Genomic DNA, 21,860 nt, shown 5'->3' with positions numbered 1-21,860 from the left:
CATTCAACGAGAAGGCACGTGATGCGATCGGCGAGTAAATCAAAACATGTGGAGTGTGAGGAGCACTCCCCCGAAGAAAACAAAAAAGATCTCAAAATAACCTCAAAACAATAGGTGGTTGAATTCAGTGACCTGATATGTAAATCCTTTTCTAATTTCAACTCAATTGAATGAAAATTGAGGATTTAGAAAAGATGGCCCAAATTGGCCTTTTGACCTATTTTGAGCTTTTGGCCTGTGTTTACCTCAAAATTAATGTGTTTGAATTCAGCGACCTGACATGAAAATGCTCTTAAAATTTCAAGTCAATCAGATTAAAATTGAGGATTTTAGAAACTTGGCCTAAACTGACCTTTTGGTCTCTGTTGACCATTTCGCCTATGATGACCACAAAAATAATTTAATAGGTGTTTGAATTCAGTGACCTGATATGTAAATCCTTTTGAAATTTCAATTCAATTGGATGAAAATTGAGGATTTAGAATATTTGGCTCAAATTGGCTTATTGGCCGGTGTTGACCTTTTGGCCTATGTTTACCACAAAATTAATAGGTAGTTGAATTCGGTGACCTGATGTGCAAATGCTCTTTAAATTTCAAGTCAATCAGATGAAAATTGAGGATTTTAGAAATTTGGCCTTTGTTGGCCTTCTGGTGTAAGTTGACCTCCAAATTAACAAGCGGTTGAGTTCACCGACATCATATGCAAATGGTCGTCAAAGTTCAAGTCAATCGGATGAAATTTGTGGATTTTAGAAATTTTGGCTGAAATTGGCCTATTGGTCTTTGTAGACCTTATTTGTCAACCAAATTTTAGGGCACTTCAATGCGGGGCCGTCACAGGGTCAGTGACATTAATCTCTGAAAATTTTTAGAACGATCGGTTGAGCGATTTGGGCTGGAGGCGAGCGGACAGACAAACACACAAACAAACACATAAACAAACACAAACGGCGGCGATCAACATACTTGTCAAAAAATTCTTATTTTTTGACAAGTAACAAACAAACAAATGAAAAATCAATCATACTGTAGAGCAGCGTTTCTCAACCTCTTTACCCTTGTGGAACTCTTGAAATAGTTTTCATGTCTCAGGGAACCCCTGCATAAAAATGATTATATACCATTATTAATATCTAGCTCTTTTATATTTTTATTGTAGTTCACGTGGTAAATATAATGTATTTTTTTTGGATACCTGGTTTAAGGAAAAAATGACCCCCTTTTTGTCAAATTTATTAGCAATGAAAAAAAAAAAACATACCGCTCGTTTATGAGACCTCACACCGAGGTTTTAATTCACAATTTTTTTTTTTTTTTTTTTTTTGAAAACGTCATTTTTGAAAGTGTTTGTCAACCCCGAGTCTGTTTGACAATTAAAAAACACACCTCTTGTAACTTGATCAACAAAACTTAAACAAATAAAGCTGAAGCACTAAAGGTAAACAGAAGAACTAACCTTGAAAGAGAGTGAGAGAGAGAGAGAGAGAGAGAGAGAGAGAGAGAGAGAGAGAGAGAGAGAGAGAGAGAGAGAGAGAGAGAGAGAGAGAGAGAGAGAGAGAGAGAGGAGAGAGGAGAGAGGAGAGAGGAGAGAGGAGAGAGGAGAGAGGAGAGAGGAGAGAGGAGAGAGGAGAGAGGAGAGAGGAGAGAGGGAGAGACTTCGCGCTAGGAAGCACAGAGAAGATAGATGGACACCGTGCATGCGTCCCATACTTGAGTCAGTCACTCAATGATACACGAATCCGCCGCGTACAGAATGTCCACTAACCAGTGAGGGCGGTTTCACACTGGCGCCATATAGACATCGTTAAATACATTCCCTATGGTTGTTATAATTGTAAATAATATAAGAGGTTGAAGCCTCTATTATAATAACCAAGGAGTTTCCAACAATATGCTGTACGTGTATAGTAAAATTACGAATATTAAATCAAACAAAAACTACTCAAAAATACATTAGCCTATTTATTACTGTTTCTCGCGGAACCCCTAGTGACCTCTTGCGGAACCCTGGGGTTCTGGGGAACCCCGGTTGAGAAAAACTGCTGTAGAGTGACAACTTGGCAAAACAGCGCAAAGTACAATGACACTTGGTAGAGCGCATACCTCTGCCAGGTGGATCAGTTCACGTTTCATATCCCACTGATGGGCTGTATCCAAACTAAAATCCAATCCGCTTGTTCTTGTCACCTATTCAACTCATCCACCTTGTTTTGTCATCACTCATCCATCCACAACTTTTTGAGATTATAGCGATATATTTAGTTTTTGGCCCGATCTATCAATTTTAGAAAACAGGCCTGTGTTGACCTTTGGACCTTAAAATCAATTGGTAGTTGAATTCAGTGACCTGACATGAAAATGCTCTTCAAATTTCAAGTCAATCGGATGAAAATGGAGGATTTTAGAAAATTTGGCCCAATTTGGCCCAAATTGGCCTTTTGGCTATGTAGACCTTTTGGCCTATGTTTACCTCAAAATTAGTAGGTGGTTGAATATAGTGACCTGACATGCAAAGGCTCTTCAAATTTCAAGTTAATTGGATTAAAATTGATGATTTTAGAAAATTTGGCCCAATTTGGCCTTTTGGCCAAGCTCTCAAAATTAATAGGTGGTTGAATTCATCAAACAGATATGCAAATGGTCTTCAAATTTCAAGTTAATTGGATGAATATTGACAATTTTAGAAACAAAAAAAAAAATTGGCCTATTTTGCATTTACCTTTTTACCTAAGATACTCTCATAAGTAATAGGTGGTTGAATTCCCTGACCTGATATGCAAATCCTGTTCAAATTTCAATTCAATCGGATGAAATTTGAGGATTTTAGAAAATTTGGCTCAAATTGGCCTCTTGGCCGATGTAGACCTTTTTGGTCGACCGAATTTTAGGAAATTTCAATGCGGGACCGTCACAGGGTCCTCTGAATGGAGGCGGATTTTGAAATCAATCTCTGGAAAATTTAGTACGATTGGTTTAGCAGTTTGGGCAGGAGGCGAGGAGACAGACAAACACACAAACGAACAAACAAACAAACAAACACAAAAACAAACGGATGCGATCGTCATACTTGTCAAAAAAAAAAAGTTTTGGCCATATAACAAATGGAGGCAATCAACATACTTGTGGAAAAAAAAATTGACAAGTAACAAACGGACCCAAATGCAATACCATCTCCTTCGGTAAGGGAAATAAAACCAGTCTGCAAAAATACCAATCATGCTTCAAAAAATACAATCATTTCCACGTGAAGTTTTGTCTTTATCGTTGGAAAGTATAAACCAGACCTTAGAGCTTAGATGAACTAAAAAAAAAAAAAGGTCTTCAAACAAGGTAGATTTCTCACCTTCATTCTCTCAGCAGAAAGCTGTTTATGTGAGACCTGGAGCTCACGTTGTACCTCTTGTGATTGCAACTGCAACTGCACCGATTCTTGCTTGTAGTACAGCAGCTCTTCTGTTACCTGGGTGTTGAAAAACATTGATAAGCAACAATTTCGCCTCTATTTCCTACATGTGCATCGCTTTGAGCTTCATTTGTTTTTGTAACCCCGTTTCCCTTCAACAACAATACTGCATTAAATATCCTTGTTCCATGATGATATCGGATTAATCAAAGAAAAATTGTCGGACATCTGATAAATTATTTTTGGTTGCTATGCCTAAGGTAAGTTGGGCTGTGCAGAATTAAATATGAAGGTACACTAGTAATCCATACATGCAAGTTGCTGACCAAAAGCCCATACCATGCAGTCTTGGTGCCCCCATGAAAAAAAGATATAAAATAACTTTTGTCACTTCAACAGCATTGCTTCGACCATTGACCTGAGAAGTTACTTTACTGTAGAATATGTGGTTTTTCAAACATTTTTTTTCAAAGAGCTATTATGTAGTCTTTCTCTCGGAGTAGGCAGATTATCACCGGCACCCTGGCGAAATTTCCAATTCCTGTCCTGACTTTCTGTGTCGAAGTGACTCCCCATCCAGGATTGCAACCCTCACCATATAAACTGCTTCAGCAGCACCGACGCTATGTCTGGACCAGTGTTTCTCAAATGGTGGGTCGTGGCCCCTCAGGGGGCAGCGAGTGAGTCTCCTGAGGAGTCGCAAGCTGTAAGCTGTCTGCACTAAGTAGTTGCACAAGTCCAAGTGATGTTCCCAACAACTTACCAATGTGAACTTGCATTCTCAAGCTGTCATTATCAAAACTAAAGCCAGAAACAGGCTGATCATGACGAGACTGAGCTACGATGTTCACTGAGTGAGACTAGTCCTCAAATTGATGTGTGCAAAAAGGAAGTAAAAATGGCCCAGATTCCAGCCTTTTTGTTGCCCCTGTCGTCAAGTTAGAACTAATGGATCCAGCCCAGTTTCCCCCACCAGGATTGTTAAAAAAAAACTCCACTTGAATAAACCCAGTATTTTTCCCAGTAAAGTGGGAGGAGGGGGGGGGTTCAAAATCTTCATTCCTGTGTTGTTGTTTTTTAACCCTTGTAGGGATAACAGGGGGTCTCGGCGACCAAATACCAGGACAGGTGGGTCGTCTGGTAAATCAGGCTGAGAAACACTGGTCTAGAGCATGGTTCATGATCTGATCTGATCTCTATTATGTAGTGACAATTAAAAAACACGAATTTTACAATTGAGGAACAAAGAACGGTGAAAAACTTTCACACTTGGAAGAGCTCTGTCCTTAAAATTAACAAAAACAACAACCCCTTTGGGAAATGTGCAATCCAGAATGTGTCCTTCAGAGGAATGAAATCAAGAAAACTGTATAAAATAAGAAATACCAATTTAATCACAGCATTTTAATGTTTGAACAGCACATTGTAACTTCCAGGGTGTCAAATGTAGCTCTCAGAGGACAATGAAATGTTGCTGGACCCTCAGGAAGGTTGCTGGACTCTCAGGAAGGTTGGTGGACTCTCAGGAAGGTTGGTGGACTCTCAGGAAGGTTGGTGGACTCTCAGGAACGTTGCTGGACTCTCAGGAAGGTTGCTGGACTCTCAGGAAGGTTGCTGGACTCTCAGGAAGGTTGCTGAACACTCGGGACGGTTGCTGGACTCTCACCAAGGTGGCTCGACTCTCAGGAAGGTTGCTCGACTCTCAGGAAGGTTGCTGGAGTGTCAAGGAAATTGGTGAATTCTCAGATAGGTCTTGTGGACTCTTACATTTTCCAACCTCACTTATGGCCTTGCTCCTCCTACCCTTTATCCTGCCCAAGGCACATATAATCTTCCAGAAAACCCACACGTGGTTCCCGTCCCCAATTCTACGTGAATTCTCACCGCCATTCCTTCAATCCCTCTATTCTCTCGTCTGTTGATCCACTTTCATATTTTTCAGCTCATCCCTGATATATACACTTATTTTTTTTTAATTGCTGTTGACAGAACCATCTCACTGTGTCTTTTGCCTCATGCACTTTCTTCCAGTCTTTCAAAAGTGCTGCCCATCATCACTACTCTCACTGATCCCATACACCTCCCAATCCCACCATTTTTCTCTCTGAAACTCATCCATTCATGTGTGGTTTATGTTTCTGTTTCCTTTTGATCCTCTGTCAATGTGTGAACCTGCTGACTGTCCACTTTTTGTTATGTTACGGATCAGCACATAACAGAACAAAAAGTGTAGAAAAAGAATGGAAAACAAATCAACAGCAGGGTTGAGGGAGAAAATCGAGGGAGACTTGGAAAAGTAAAGGATGTGGGGAAGAATGAGGGGTAGGGGAGGACACACGGAGTGGCAAGATGCATACAGGAGCAAATTATCAGGAAGGAAAAACTGGAAACTTGGAAAGTGGTGGGTTTGGGGAGGAGGTTAATGGGGATAGAAAAGATCGAGGTTTTGGATGGGCGATGATCTGAGATGGTGGTGAACAGCTGCCTTAAAGACCGAGAGGGAAGAATGAGATTGAAGAGAATGTGGAAGTTGGTTCCACAGGTGGGAAAAAAGAGGAATAAATGAGTGGAGGTGAGCACTGATTCAGTATTTTTGGAGTTTCACAAGAAGGGGGTTGAAGGTGGACTGTGTGTGCCCTGCAGAAGCCCGAGGGTGTGGGAGGGGGAACTTGGAGCATGCAGGGTTGGTTTGTAGCTGCACCTATATGAATCTGAGAAGAAGAAATAACAGTACACATTTTCAAATTGGCCTCTTATCATTGATCTTCCTAATTCATGTTTCATGCCATACCCTCCTCACCTGTTCCATTTGTTCCTGCAACTGCTGCAATTTGATTTCACAAGGTTTCACCCTCTTCTGCAGCTCACAAATCTTATAGTCAAGAATGTAGTTTAATTTCTCCAGTTGCTGATTCCTTTTCCTCAGGTCATGAATGCGCTTTTCCTTCTGTTGCACAGTGCCGTCAATATCCATCACATCACCCCGTAACATGGCCACATTCTGTTCCTGCGTCCCAATGCTCCCCTGAAGACGCTCGACTTTCATACACAGCCGTTCAATCTTGAATGCATACTCGTCTGTATTACACTGCATCTTGGCATACTGCATGGAACACACAAATGCAAGGAATGTGCACACGGATGCTGAGTTTCTGCTAAAGCAGTCACAAAAGACAAATGACCATGTGATACAGCTTTTGTATTATTGTAGTCAATAAATGTATTACTAGTCATGTGATAAACAGTGATCACATGTGCTCATTATGGTCTTTCTCTGGTTGTTCCAAAACCTTGTTCTTTATGACGCCCGTCTCATTCTTGAACTGAAGGCCGACCTCTTCCTCAATGTTCAGCCGTGATGCCAACTTCGCTGTAAATATGCAAATTTTCACAGCTTATCAGGTTTTGCCCACATCAGGTTTTTCACTTTCATGTCCTGCATGTAGAACTTACACTTTATCTCTGAGATCTCCATGTCTGAGTCTTCCTCATCCTGACGGGCAATCTCCTCCTGTTCCTGCAGTCGTTGTTGTAATACCTCCGACTCCTATGAGCACCAAGGCAGGTCCAGAGTTCACATTGTCTCAAATGTGGCAGGACATGTGTTGCAGTGAAATGTTATGCAGCCCGAACCTTGGTGTGCTGAATGATGTTCTGCTGCAGCTTGTTCTGAAAGTGCTGTTTGACAGCTGCAAGTTCCCGCTGATCCTTTTCCTCAGCCTCTGCGAGCCGGGACGCGCCAGACTCGCGCGCTTGCGTGAGTTCCCTCTCCACTTCCTGTGTTCGGCGATGCTCCATGAGAAACTGTTGCTCATGCGTAGACTCTGAGCATAAGCAAACACCATACATGACACAGTATAATAATAGAGAATGATAATATAACAAGCCTGGTGTTGACTGAGTCATTAGGGTGGCTGGCTTGGGATCCTAGGGTTCTGCGTTCAAGTCCCATTGGCTGCAGAATTAGCACCAGATGGGGTTGACTCAGTCTGTCATCCTTCTGAGCTCAGTGACATGAGTACCAGTGTACTGCTATATGGGCACAGAATCAGCAGCATAGCCCCCAACAAAATGATAACTACCCAGCAGCCAAGCTGCCATATGCAATAATAATAATAATATAACACAAGGTAATACAACATATAATAAGATGACAATCTACAACTTCATTGAATTGTATGTTTTGTGGATATAAATATAGTTTTATGGAGGAGCTAAATTACAGAGGGGTGCAGATTCTCAGACTGACAAGAGAAGCAAAGGGGAATAGGGAGACAAAGACATTGCACATGGGGGATGAATGGCAGAAAGGAAAATGGTGGGAAGACATCATCGAGAGTATAAGAGAGTTGGGAGTGGGTGTGGGAGAAAGCACGATGTGATGACAGGCATAATTTTAAAGATTTTGGATAGACCAGGTTGCACAATGCACATGTTTCATTGTGAATGATTATTAATTACTCTTTGCAGTGTCTCACATAAAGGGAAAAAAGCTTTTGAATCTTTCTGTTATGCTCTAAGAAAATTACAGCCCATCACATCATTCTAGCAAGTAGTGATGTGATGTCATCCAGTGGATTAGTTTAACTAGGGTGCAGGAATACTTTGATGTGATGCAGGGGGAACAGGCTTGGGATGGTTCTTAATAAGGCCAAACCAACACGACGTATGCATGACCCTACAGTAGCCAATCATTAGGGCTTCCTGGAAAGTATTTTCTGGGACTGTCTAAAGTCTTTTGCATTGGAATGAAGTCTTTTTTACATGATGTTCAGGTGAACCAGATATGAAACAGAGAATATTGCAATGTCCTATGATGCTTGGTCAGAATTTGCAATAATGTCAGATGTGGTGACTTCAAGCTGTGGGGTGATGTAATTTTATTTGGACACTTGTCATCATTCGACACAGTTCAAAGTCACATCTGATGATACTGTACAGCCTCATGGAGTTATTGGACTTCTGTGGAAGCATGTAGCTTGCAAGAGAGCGAGAAACATCTGTTTAGACTTAAAGCGATGTTGTGTTTTAGAAGATTTAGAGACGAGTCATTTTATTTATTATCGGCAAGTCTAAAGTGTATCCTGTTGGGGAAGTGAGTTAGAAGGTTGAAGCAGATATATATATATATATATATATATATATATATATATATATATATTTATATATATATATATATATATATATTGTGATTTGCACCTCGTGGTGTGCTTGTTCATGTATCTTTCAGTTTTCCACTGATATGTTGTTCCCTATAAATGTATATATGTAAGTGTATGTTATTACAAGTATAGACATGCACTCAAAAGGTTGTGTGACTCATCCACTACCCCATAATCTTTATAAAAAAAAGAAAGAGGAAATTTAAAAACATTAAATTATTTCATACCGTATTACATAATTTCTGTTCTCGCCAATTCAATTGGCCCACCAGTCATCCAACCTCTTGAAGTCATCCAACCTCAACCGAGCTTGGTTTCACAGTTGAATAACCTCGCAGCTCATAGAAAAACTCTTTTATGACGTTTTTTCACAAAGGAGAACAGGTGGACATCATACAAATTGAAATCCAGTGGCTTGAGGGAAAACCTTCCACTCGTGGACTCGAACAAGTCATAGAAATGCTTTTGTGAAGTGCTGTTTTGTCTTGAAAGTGGACAGATCACAGGCAGTTGTAATATCACACCATCAAAATCTGCATTTTTCCTCTGTGTAGCAAATGTATCACCTAACATTCAAAAATTTGTCTGAAGCAACAACATCCATCTTGACACTGCCTGGTGTGTTTGGTATGGATAGGGATGTTCTGTTCTGCTCAAATTAATGAGATTTCAGTCCCACCTTGAAAGATCAACAGCTGTTTTCATTGGTAGGGAAGGACATTTTAAATCAGTTGGTGAGTTCAGCATAGCCAAGCCTCTTGTGGAGAGAACACGAGAGAAGAAAGGCTTACAGCACCAAGAAGCTGGTCGACCTTTGCACTAAATGCATTCATGTGAATGAAGAATAAATGTAGAATGTGATATTAATTTAGTTTGTCAGCTTTATTAAGTGTGTTTCTACAGGAAGAGGATGCATAACATCAGGCATTATTGAACTACATAAGGGACATTTTCACAAAAGCGGGTCAGGTAACGGTAAAGAACAAACTAAAAAAATCAACTTTCTTTGGTATTCTCGAAATAGTGCTTGAACCCCTTATAAGGCCTAGAAAAATGTTCAAATGATGTCAGCAACGCAGGATCACCATAAGGCCTCTGCACTGACTGGGCAATATATGCTTGATAAAAATTCTCAGACAGTCTTTACCGTTACCTGACCTGCTTTTGTGAAAATGTCCCATAAACAAACCAGAACGGCGCTTGGTAGAGCACATACTGTACCTCCGCCAGGCTGAACAGTTTACGTTTTGCATCACATTGTTCGGCCGGATCTGCATTCGGACCTGAACCAAAATTTAATCAGCTTGTTCTTGTCACCTTACCAAATCATCCACAACTTTTTGAAATATCATGCTACATATATCGTTTTTGGCCCCATATCTCAAAGGTGAAGAATTACTTCGAACATCAAAAAAAATTCAAGTATCCGAATCCGGATTCAAATCTTCACCAAAACCGAATCAATGCTTCCTTATCACACACCCAACCTGTCCAACAACTTTCATCTAAATCCATCCATAACATTTTGAGATATGCTCTGTATCATGTTTAGCCCTATCACTAAATGGTAAAGAATCACTTCAAAAAATCCTCGGATCAGGGTTCGGATCTTCACCAAAATCAATAAATTTGTCGTTGTCACACACACAACCTGTCCACCAAATTTTGTCCGAATCCATCCACAACGTTTTAGATATCCTGCTCACGAACAAACAAATGACCAATATGCTTGAAAAATCTTCGATTTTGCAAGGAACAAGAAGCCGTCAGGTGGTAGGTAGCCTGACAGGTATGAGGAAAATCATGAAAATGACATCATTGTCACCTTGACCTTCGAACATGGTTGTAATTTGATACCTGTATCTTGAAGTGTTTCCGAGTTATTGTCTTTTTTTTTGTCCCTAAAAAAAAAAACACCCTATACTTTAACATGAGCAACTTCGTTTGCCATGGAAAGGACGTTATTACGCAACGGATTGCCGCCATTTCGGAAATGCATCATCTGTCCCCCAGCCCCTACAGAAACATTGTGTTTTAATAACGATCAAATTGTCAAATCTGCTCAGAATTTGTAGGTGATGTTTTCCAACTCATTTCTGTCAAGTTTGACATCAAGTCACACGAACACTTTTGGTCGTATCTGTTTTATGCAAATGACATCACTGTTACTTTGACCTTTGACATGTATGTCAAAAACCATTGACAGCCTCACTTTTGTTCTTCGGAATCCTCTGGTAAAGTTTGACAAAGACAGCTGAAAGCATTTGCGAGTTATCGCACTCACAGACAAACTTACAAATGAGACAGACCAACATGTGATGAAAATTTTAACAGACAGACAGGGGTGAAATCATAACCTCTGTCCACCTACGGTGGCAGAAGTGACCATAAAGCTTGGCATCGACGGTAGTAAAAAAGCAATAAAGGAATTCTCACCGAGTTGCTGGATTTCTTTGGTGTGCTTCTCCCTCATTGTTAACATCTTTTCTTCATGCTCTTTTTGTTGTTTCTCTTTTTCTTTTTTCAGAATCTGCCATCACAGGTTTAATGCTTCATTCGAGAGAGAGACGTTGTTCGAGTAATTACAAATGAATGAGCAAACAAGGTAGACCAGAAAAGCTGAGAGGTAAGCCCCAATAAGTTTTCGTGAGAGAACCCTCATGATAGGTTGTCTCAAGCAAAACTTATTGTGGCTTAACTGGCAGGAACAGTAAGCAGTAATAGCAGTGGCACTTATGGTGACTTGGTGGTTACAACTCTCCCAAGAAAAAGATGATAATTAAAACTAATAACGAGCAGTCTGTATTGGCAGCACGATAGAATAAAAAACACAAAAATAAGGCAGGTGTGAAAACATTACTCCGAGGCTAGTCCAAAAACATCAGCCCTTTGTGATCTTTTATGATGAATCACATTAATCTTTTTATTCTCGTGTTTTTAACCTCCCAATAAGCAATAAGTTTAATTGTGCAGCCATTCAAGTTTTAATCATTGAATGAATATTTATCCATACAACGGTCCTATCATGAGAATGATTTTAAATATTGAGGATAATATCAAAGGACCTGGTATTGTTTGTCAAGTTTCTCTATCTCATGCAGGAAATTTTCAGTCATTTCTTGCTTCTGTTGCGCGTGGCTCCTATCATGTAGCTGCAACTGGCACTCATGTTCAGAATGCACCTCTTCCAGTCGGGTACGTAGGTCCACCAACATTTTCTCCTAGTGCGCATATAAACACAAAAACATTTTCAGAGCTCATAGTGAAATGTTGTTATTGTTACCTCTACCACCGAAAGTGGACAGAGGTTATGTATTCACCCCTGTTAATTTATCCCAAAAGAGAAGGATATCTTAAAAAGTTATGGACGGATTCGGACGAAACTTCATGAACAGCTTGGATGTGCGACGAGGACGAATTGACGAGATTTTGGGAAAGATCCAGATCCGGATACGAGAATGTTAAAGTGAGTCTTCACAATTGAGATACATTGCCAAAAACGATATACTGTATAGCACGATATTTCAAAAAATTATTGGGCTCGATATGTTCTCCTGGATTGGGCATTGTGTGGTGGACGTTTGCGCTCAAACGAGTGCGCTTCTAGTTGGATGGGAAATCCTCCACAGACAACTAGTAGGTACTTTATAGGTTTCAAAGTTTGTATCTTGGTTGATTTTGTTTAGAGGACTTGTGTTGTATTAAACTTATGGAGTGTCCAGGTCATCTCTACATAGGAAGTCTACCGACTTACTGATAAACTGTTATTCCGCAAGAACACTTTTCGTGTGGTGACCCGCCATTGCAGATTTTGCACGTGAGAAACCGTTTTGACTTTTTTCAGTGTGGCTTTAATGGTAAATCCCTGGGAGAGGTTAAAATTGGTAACATTCATTTTTTTTTTAACAGAGACTGGCAGAATTAACAATTCTGACCAGGGGCTGCAATTTTCCAGGAGTTTCAAGTATGTACTTGAAAAAGTTTTCCAGGACTTTCCAGTACTTTTTCTTTTTTTCAAAAAAAATGCTTTTTCATTTTTTGCAGGAATTTCAAGGAGTTTCAAGGACTATTCGAACCCTGAGACAAAATAAATGTAAAATTGATTTTCAGCAAAATTGAAAGTGACAGGATCAGGAGTCACAATCTTGGAGTAAAGAGGGGGGGAGTTAAGACAGGAGTAAGGTAGGATTCTTCACCCGAAGTGTAGTTAATGCTTCATGCAGAAATTGATGATCTTCCTGGAAAGGCAGTGGCAGCAGAAACGAGATAGATTTTAATGGGAATTATATTGGTTCCCAGAAAAGAGGGGTACATGGATATTATCAGGACTGTGAGGTAACTTGGGTATGGATGGGTGATTGTATTGGCGTGGTTATGATGTTTGTGAGAGGGTCTTAGGAAAAGATTAATGTGTTTTCAGAGTTTGTTCATTCTTCACCCTGTAAGTGTCTTCATTCCTCTCTCATCCTCATCCCCCATACAACTCACCACATCATCTCTCACCTCCATCCCGATCTAACCCCCCTCCCCAACCTACCACTCCATGCTGGAGTCAATAAACTGCGTCTGGATAACTGAAGTGTTGAAGTAGCGCAGGAATTATGAGCCAAGTAGCATCATCCTGTGTTCAGGTTCCTTGCATTTCCTTTTATCTCAATAATGAGAGCAAAAAGTGCTCAGCTGTGCTGGTAACTTTGGTTTTTGTGATAAGGTCTGTTGGATGACGATAGAAACTTTTCATTTTTCCATGAAAAAGTTAATTGGACATTAGGGATTGTGTCAGCAGCCCAAGTTCACAATAATACTGCCAGACCCCACGTATTCACATTTTATAAAATGTGACCTGCTTTGACATTTGTGGCGCTGTGCTTTGCATATTTCATATTTTTTTTTCATGTTTTTGCATTTTTTCACGGGTGTATTAATTTTTTTCACATTTTCGCAGGCATAATCGTGGTTTGTTTGTTTTTCGCATTGACACATTTTTTTACGAGCATATTCTTGGACGTATTTGTGGTTTTTCGCGGGATTTTTGATTTTTCCCTCATGAATCACAAACCACTAGGAACCTATCCCCCCCCCCCCATTTTTCATTGAAACAATGCCCCGACATCGGCAGATTCAATGTCCGTCGCATTTTCCAGGAACGTAACCCCTGCTAATAGCGGGGTTTAGCAGTACTTCATAACAGTTTTGAAATTGCAAACAACATTAAGTGAACATATATTGTTTTTACATCTCATCTGAGGTGCAAAAACTTAAAAGGCTGCATAGTGTGGAACACGCTTGCGGACATGACTCTGCATGGATTCAACTTACGTTCTCCAGCAGATTCATGTGTGACACCAGGACCTCATCTGCAACATTGTACTCAGTGTGATCAAGAGACAAGGCCTTTGCTGCAAAAGGCCTTCCTTCCAGATGCCATAACAAAAGACAACCGTCTTCAGAAGCTGTGAGCAAATAATGCTGATCCAAAGTCACGCACATCTTAATGTAGAACATAATGAGAGAGAAAGAGAGAAAAGGATAGGAAATAAGAGGTTAAAAGCATCAAGTGAAAAATCCCTCAATCAGACAAAATCATAGAACAAGTAGCAAGAGAAAAGAAACCTTTGTCACGGCAGCTGAATGTGCTAGTACTTGCTGTCCTTCTCTATTTGGAGCAAGAGGCATCGAGAAGACTTGGAGAGAACCTGCCCTGGTCCCAGCAAATAGGGCTTTCCCTTGTGTTTCGGATTCTGCCGAGATTTTGCTGGCAGATGCAAATTTGCATAATGGCCGAGATCTCTGCCGCTGGATTGCCATTGCAGTTATGGGATAACCAGGACAGGAGATTTCAGATCGCACCTGCAAGGAACAGTCAGTTATCTTCACAATTGCTGACCGATCCGGACACATCTGGATGTGTGCTGAGCACCAAATGTCATAATTGTGAGAGGCGGTGTCTTATCACCTTTCCAATTTTATTTTACTTATATTTCAATGGTAACACGCTTTATATTTATTTTGCATTTCAATGTTAACACGCTTTATATTTATTTTACATGTTTATTTTATTTGTGATGTGTTTATTTTAGCTGCCGTCAATCTTCCTCCATATTTCGAAGCCCAGGAACTGAACACCCTCCCCCCCCCCAACCCCCTCTTTACCATAGACCCTTGGTTTTAACTAACATGGCATTTCACAAGAATGTAACCCCCACGATATTTGAGGCTGTAGTGTATGGACATATTTGTAATACTGGTGTATTGAGTTGTTGTCTCATTGGTGTTTGCAGGAATTAATTAATGTATGGATTCATTCATGCTAATAAATCATACCAAGAGAACCTCAAGCTCAACGTCAGACTCCTTGTTGTTTATTACCTACCTATGGAGGACTACTGATGGAGGGTGGTTCTCTGCTGTCTACATGGTGTCCCTCAGTGGCAGTATGTGTGGAGTATTTCCCTCAGTGGCAGGACTGTCCCAAGCCATCTCTGATCCTTGATTGAAGTCTTCCAAGGGGATGCGTGGATGTTAAGATTTTGTGTTTGTATCGAACGTTGATGCGGATGACGTTCTATCGAACTGTGAAAGGCGAGACATAACTCAAACTTCGATTCTGCCAATTTTTGTACTGATCATGCTGATTTTGTTGTTGTTGTACTGTTGTGATGCTAAATTGTTACCATGACATCATGTTACCATTACCATGACAACTGAAGAGGATATAGCTGCATTGGTAGCTGAGTAATAACTCCGGGATCAGGTACAAGAGCAGATTGAGTTTAATAGGGTTAAAGGATCTGCTGAGGCTTAGGCCATATACGAGTACAAGCCTGTTGTTGTATTGCCAAGTAGGAAATGAGATGAGTTTTGAGAGAAGCCTCAAAAAGTTGTGACCCTACTATTGGAGAGCAGGTGGCTGATGTTAAAAGTCATGTGGAAACACATAAACTGAAGTCAACTAATGCAGCAGCTTTTATTCTTGACCACTTTGGAGGTAAAGCTTGGCAAGAGATAACATGAAGGGGAAATGTGGACAGGAAGGAGAGGATCTTGCAACTTGTTGATCTGTATGACAGTATAATAGAACTTAATGACTCTTTCAAATAATAATCTAGAGTTAGCGCTGAAGGGTAGGTTTGCTGAGGCAGTCACTGATGATGGACTAAGGTGCGAACTGAGGAGACTGAATGTGGAATACCCAAACTTAAAATTATTTGAGATACACGATCATACGATTTGTTGGTGGGCTGTATCACTTAAAGCTTTGAAATCAGTAAAAGTAAAGTCTCCAATGAAACATCAGCTGAATACCAGTGTCCAGATTCATTCATAAGACATCAGGAAGATATCATCACTTGGCAACAGAAGCAGATTGAGCAGCTGTTGGGCACAGTCAAGTCTTATGGCAAACAGAACTCCTCTCAATTTATCAAGAGTAGGAGTAAGATGGAGGAACGATGAGGCTGGACTCGTCGATCTCCGAATCATTTGAAGAAATATTGTAATGAAGGGGATCGAGACAAGTTGGGGCCCAACCATCATGGTGAATTAAACTAGAAAGACCCGTGGTCGAAAGCCACATTCTTTACAGACTCATTCTTATCTAGTGATAGGAACATGTCCGGAGACTACTGTTGAGGTACAGGGTGTTAAAATGCAATGTTTGATGAACACAGGAGCCCAGGTATTCAACACAACCAAATCATTCTACAAGGGTAACCTTGAGAATACATGCGAGTTGTATTGGTCGAAGTAGGGGCAATGATTTGCATATCCACTGCAAAGGGTAAGAAAATACCCGTTGTTGACTCTGTCGTTGCTTGTGAATTAAAGTTTGAAAGGATGGGATTTTTTTAGTGACAAAAGACCCAGTTGACAGTGCTATGAGGAGCAGAAATGCTGCAGCACCTGGATTATTGGGATCACATATTTAGAAAAATGAGACAATATTCCTGGAAAGGGAATTCCTGACAACCGATGCAGAACTAGTTCTGGCCTTGTACGAAGAAACTAGAGTGAATGAAGAAGCAAAAAAGCTCTGGAGTGTTAGAGTGGCAAGCTAAAAAACCGTTTTGGCACCAGCTTAGTCGATGCAAGTGATGGAAGGATCTGTGCGACCATCTGGTGGAAACCAGTTCACAGCTGTTGTGGAGGAAATTGTAATTTCCGTACCCATGTTACAGACTGGACTTTGATTGGGACCTTTCGTGGTAACTGTGAATTGATGTGGTTGAGTTCCGGTGCAAGTCACTAACTTTATGGACAGGGATGTTTACATAAATCCCAGAATGCCTGTTGGAATTATCAGACCTGCAAAAATGGATCCAGATATTAACATTGTGTTGATTGGATCAAATGAGGCAGTTATTATGGAGAGTTATGCTGCAGACATTTCATTAACTGAAAGCGGTCAGCAGGTGTTGTCACAAATGGACATTTACACGGAGCTGTATGTTGATCAGCGGATACAATTAACACAGATTCTAACCAAAAACAGTGATGTTTTCAGGAAAAATGAGGACGACATCAGTTTTTGCGATGTCATCGAACATAGGGTCATTACAGAAGATGACGTTCCTGTGAGGTTACTTCACAGGCATGTGTCACCACACCAATGGCAGAAAGTATGTGATTATTTGAGATTACTAGATGCTGATATAATCCGAGAGTCTTCGAGCCAATATGGGTCGCCAGTGGTACTTGCATGCAAAAAGGATGGAAAGCTCAGATTATGTTGCGACTATCGAGCTTTGAATACAAAACTCAAAAGGATGCTTATCCACTACCACAAATAAAAGAGACCTTTGATGTCTTAAAAGGTGCAACATACTTCTGCAATCTCGAGTTTGCCAACAGTTTTAACCAAATTTCAGTGAGGGAAAAGACATTGAAAAGACCACCTTTCGTGTGGGTACCAGAGGCTTGTATGAGTATATGCGTATGCTCTTTGGATTAACTGGAGCTCTCGGTACGTTCATGAGACTTATGGAGAGGATCTTTGGAAATCAGAATTTCCAAACATTACGGATCTCCCTTGATGACATTTTGGTACTTGGAAGAACTTAACCAAGAAACAGCGAGTCATCTCGACATGGTCCAAGGAAGGTAAAGGCGATTCCACCTTAAAGTCACACCAAAGAAGTGCCAAATGTTCAAGACACATCTATGGTATTTTGGGCACATAGTTTCTAGAGAAGGGATCCTTTCAGATCAAGACAAAACTGTTGCAGTTATGGAATGGCCAAAATCCAAGACAGAATCCGAATTTCTTGGATTTTTAGGGATAGTCGGTTGCTTCAGGATATTTGTGAAAAACTTGGCCAAAATTTCAGCCCCACTGCATGCCTTACTTGGTGGAACTGGTAAAGCAAAGAAGGGCAAGAAAGCTAGTAAGCCATGAGGACTGGGAGCTTCAGATCACACCTGCAATAAGGCCATGGCTATGCTGAAGGACAAATTGACAGAAGTCCCAATTTTAGAATTTCCTGACTTGTCCAGAGATTTCATCTTGGAGGTAAATGTCAGTCATCTCGGGCTAGGTGCAGTTCTATCTCAAGAACAGGAAAATGAACGTGTTATAATCAGTTTTTTTAAATATTTGTATGCAGCCTGTGGCTGCTTGGCTGCATCATTTTCTGGGGGTGCATCTGTGCCGCTGATGCAATGCCCGTTACTAGCATGCTGGTACTCATTTTGCCGACCTCGGAAAGATAACAGGCTGCGTCAACCCTACCTGATGTTAATTCAACGGCCCAAGAGGGACTTGAACTTAAGACCCGAGGATTTTAAGCCAAGCACCTTGACTGCTAAGCCAACACCAGGCCTTTGTAATCAGTTATGTCAAAAGATCTCTCCAACTGAATGAACATAACATGGGAAACTAGTAGTATGAAACTGAAACGGTTAGCCTTGAAGTGGGCTGTTTCAGAGAAATACCGAGAGATGTTGATCGGTGCCTAATGTGCAATGATTACTGACAATGACCCACTGTGTTACATTGAAACCATAGCAAAATTGGGTGCAACTGAGATGAGATGGGTTGACGAAATAGCTCAGTTTGACTTGAAAATTAAGCATCGATCTGGAAAAACTAACAGAAATGCAGACTCTCTTTGTAGGAGGGTCAAGCACACACCAGAGACTCATAGACTCAAAGAGACCGGTCACCAGTGTTGGGTGAAATGAATCATCCTCTCTTCCGAAGGAGCTGCTAACCAAAATTTCTGAACTAGTAGAGGAAGTTTGGCTTGAGGAAACTCAAGCAAGACCTTATAGAATATTCCCTGAGCTTGTGGTGTCATCAGAGTTACCTGATCTTCCTTTAACAGATCTTCATGACCTTCAAAGGAATGACCCAGACATCAACCATATCTGCATATTTAAGGATCGGCAGAGATTCCCATCAAGGAGATAACTGATCAAGAAGAGTGAAGGCACTAGAAAATTGTTAAGTCATGGGACAGGATTATTGAAGAAAATGGTGTACTCTACTGAGTTAAACATGTGTTTTGCCAGGAGCCCTGATACCAAAAGTTTTTATAGTTGTCCATGATGAGATGGGACATCAAGGGCCTGAATGGATGTCAACAGATGTTATGGACCATTTATGGCTAATGTTCCAGTTTGGGATGTGACTGACTAATGTTCCAGGTGTCATCGTCGATGTATGTTGGGCATGATGATTACATCGTAATGATTGTATAAATTACTGTAGTCTCATGTGAGTATTCCTTATATAATTACCATAAACATGTTGTGTAGAAATTTTAGAAGCAAACACGAGTAATTTGTTGACTCAACAGAATGATGCACGTCTTTGGGCCAAACGATGAATGTTGGATGACTTGTAATTTGCAATGTTGTTTGGTTACTAATTTAAAGTAGAGAAGTAGAAAAGAAATATTTTATTTATTGTAGTAGAGTATCCTGATATGTTTGCACGAGTCAATTTTCCTTGTTTCTTAGCTGAACTTGTGGATGTTGTGGATGTTAGCAGTCCGGAATCATGGCAAAACCGAATCCTTATCCCCGTCGTAAGAGGCGACCAGGGTTGCGTCAGGAAGGGCATCCGGCGTAAAACCTATGCCAAATCAGTATGCGGATCATAACAGATCATCCGCTGTGGCGACCCCTAATGGGAGCAGCCGAAAGACGAACAACAACAAGGAAGATTAAACACGGGATTTTAAAGATTACTCCTGGAATCTTTCATTTATACAGAAAAGTGCCGTTAGACAAGACAGCCGGCTAAAGAGGAATGATGATGGCAAAGCAGTGGGACCTGATGAGATCCCAGTGGAAGTGTGAACCTGCCTCGGTGAATATGGGGTTCAGGTGTTGAATAAACGATGCACCTGTGTTATGATAATAGAGGAGATTCCAAGGGGATGGAGGCAAGATATTAATGTCTGTGTGTCTGTCGGCAAGAGAGGGGGTGAGGGAGGGGAGGGAGAGAGGGGAGGGAGAGAGGGGGGTGAGAGAGAGGGGCGTCACAATTCAAGAGAGGGGGAGAGAGGAGAGGCGAGAGAGGGGACGGGAGAGGGCGGTGAGAGTGGGGGCGAGAGAGAGGGGCGAGAGAGGAGGGGGAGAGAGGAGGGGCGAGACTAGGGCGAGAGAGGGGGGCAAGAGAGGGGGGTGAGTGAGGAGTGAGAGATGGGGGGGGCGAGAGAGAGAGGGGGCGTCACAACTCTTCTTCTTCTTCGTTTGATATGACGTCACAATTGATGCTGGGGACCTGAGTACGTTTCCCAGGTGTTTCACAAGTTATGGCCATCTAATTGAAACAATGCCCCAATCCAGTCGTCGTTTACGAGAGCGAAGGAACGAAGCTGCACATACTGGCACGCACCTATGGGCCCGCACTAGTTAATAACAAAGCATAGTACCCACCCTATGGGTGATCTTATTCCAAGCATGCAACACAGTCTTCTGACACATTCCTCGATTTGGGCAGTGTATAGGCAACAGACCACTTCCTAAATCACTTCTTCTTCTTCTCTCCGTCTTCCCTTTATTAAGGGGTGAGGTCCAATGGGACCACACTTCTGCCCTGCTTTGACCACGATAATCCTCCAAAGCCCTCTGTTCTCAGCGAACTCTCTCCGCTCTCCAACCACCCCAACCTTATGGATATCCCTCCTCACACAGTCCTCCCGGATGAAACATACAACATACTTTCCCTCCACTACATATAGATTGCAGTACAGTATTATGATGTGATCAATGATACATTATGAAGGACATACCTGAGAATCCACAACTTCAACAATCACTCCATTCGGCTGCAAGGAAGGAGTCATGTCGCTGTGAACATTTACAGCCTCGCTTGCTATCTCACCCACTGCATAATGTGTTCCGTCAGATTCGACAGAAAGATCATGAAAGCTGCAGCCCTGGAACATTGCCTTGCTCTCTCGTAGGCTAGCTCCATCCTCAGCCTTCTCCCACATATTCCACAAGTAGGCTGCTCCATCCAAACTGACAGAGCCCAAACACTGGTCATCATGTCTCCAATCCAAGCCACTCACCTGTTACAGATCATACAGTGGACTTGGGCTCACTCCGTTTGTACAACTTGGCAGTGGCATACTGAGGGTGTCTGGCACCCGAGGGAAAAACATAATTTTGTGCCACCCCCCCCCCCTTCAACTGCCCTCCAAAACTAGGACCTTTATACAGAATTAAAATGTCATTTATTTGACCGTTGAAAACTCCACTACATGCAGTATGCCAAAACAAAGATGAAAGGAACACTAAATGTCAGATGCCAGATGCCAGATTTCTCTACAATGCCAGATGCCAGATTTCTCTACAATGCCAGATGCCCCCGTGATGCACGTAGTAAATCTGTCACCGAGAAACCGTGAATGGAGAGGGTTCGTGATGACATGCGTCCCCGTGCGTTGAACTGTTACCTCGCTCGAACTGCATTTTATTTTAATAAATGTAACACTGTAAAACAAGGGATTTCCCGAGGCATGATATTTCTGCTGATGTAATAATATTTGATGGCACATTATCACGCATTGCACAAACGTCTTAATGACCAATAATTTTATGGCAATTGCTAAATGCTGGGTGAACTTGTTAAAACTGGTTGTGAATTTGGCACCTCCCCCCCCCCCCACGCCACCCCACTCCCCAACCTGGTACTTCACGGCCAGGGGCAAATTCCCCTCTCTACATCCCCCTCAGTATGCCACTGCAACTTGGTACTTGCTGTCTGTGTATACTGTCAAATCATATTGATTAAATAAAGAAAAAACGTAATTTCAAACTCATGTGCTTTTTTCGGTCATG

At 41.4% G+C, this 21,860-nt stretch overlaps 1 protein-coding gene across 6 annotated transcripts in view; it reads right to left on the bottom strand.

Annotated features, from left to right (window-relative positions):
- The window catches only part of LOC147030875 (cilia- and flagella-associated protein 57-like), a 187,028-nt gene that overhangs the window by 106,131 nt on the left and 59,037 nt on the right, over positions 1-21,860 (bottom strand). For all 6 annotated transcript variants that reach the window (XM_085875405.1, XM_085875406.1, XM_085875404.1 and 3 more), the window contains 10 exons: positions 20,807-21,088; positions 14,181-14,417; positions 13,887-14,057; positions 11,633-11,788; positions 11,004-11,097; positions 7,039-7,229; positions 6,859-6,952; positions 6,696-6,775; positions 6,206-6,508; positions 3,346-3,462 (listed from right to left, as the gene is read on the bottom strand). In XM_085875405.1, the coding sequence (XP_085731531.1) occupies positions 3,346-3,462; positions 6,206-6,508; positions 6,696-6,775; positions 6,859-6,952; positions 7,039-7,229; positions 11,004-11,097; positions 11,633-11,788; positions 13,887-14,057; positions 14,181-14,417; positions 20,807-21,088 (1,725 nt within the window). The remainder of the gene's footprint in view (positions 1-3,345; positions 3,463-6,205; positions 6,509-6,695; positions 6,776-6,858; positions 6,953-7,038; positions 7,230-11,003; positions 11,098-11,632; positions 11,789-13,886; positions 14,058-14,180; positions 14,418-20,806; positions 21,089-21,860) is intronic.

This window comes from Eptatretus burgeri, chromosome 3 (genome assembly GCF_056783735.1).
Source record: "Eptatretus burgeri isolate ZD-2024b chromosome 3, Ebu_testis_v1, whole genome shotgun sequence".
NCBI classification, from domain to species: Eukaryota; Metazoa; Chordata; class Myxini; order Myxiniformes; family Myxinidae; genus Eptatretus; species Eptatretus burgeri.
The sequence above is the reverse complement of the archived record's forward strand: the minus strand, read 5'-3'. Positions and strand labels throughout refer to the sequence as shown.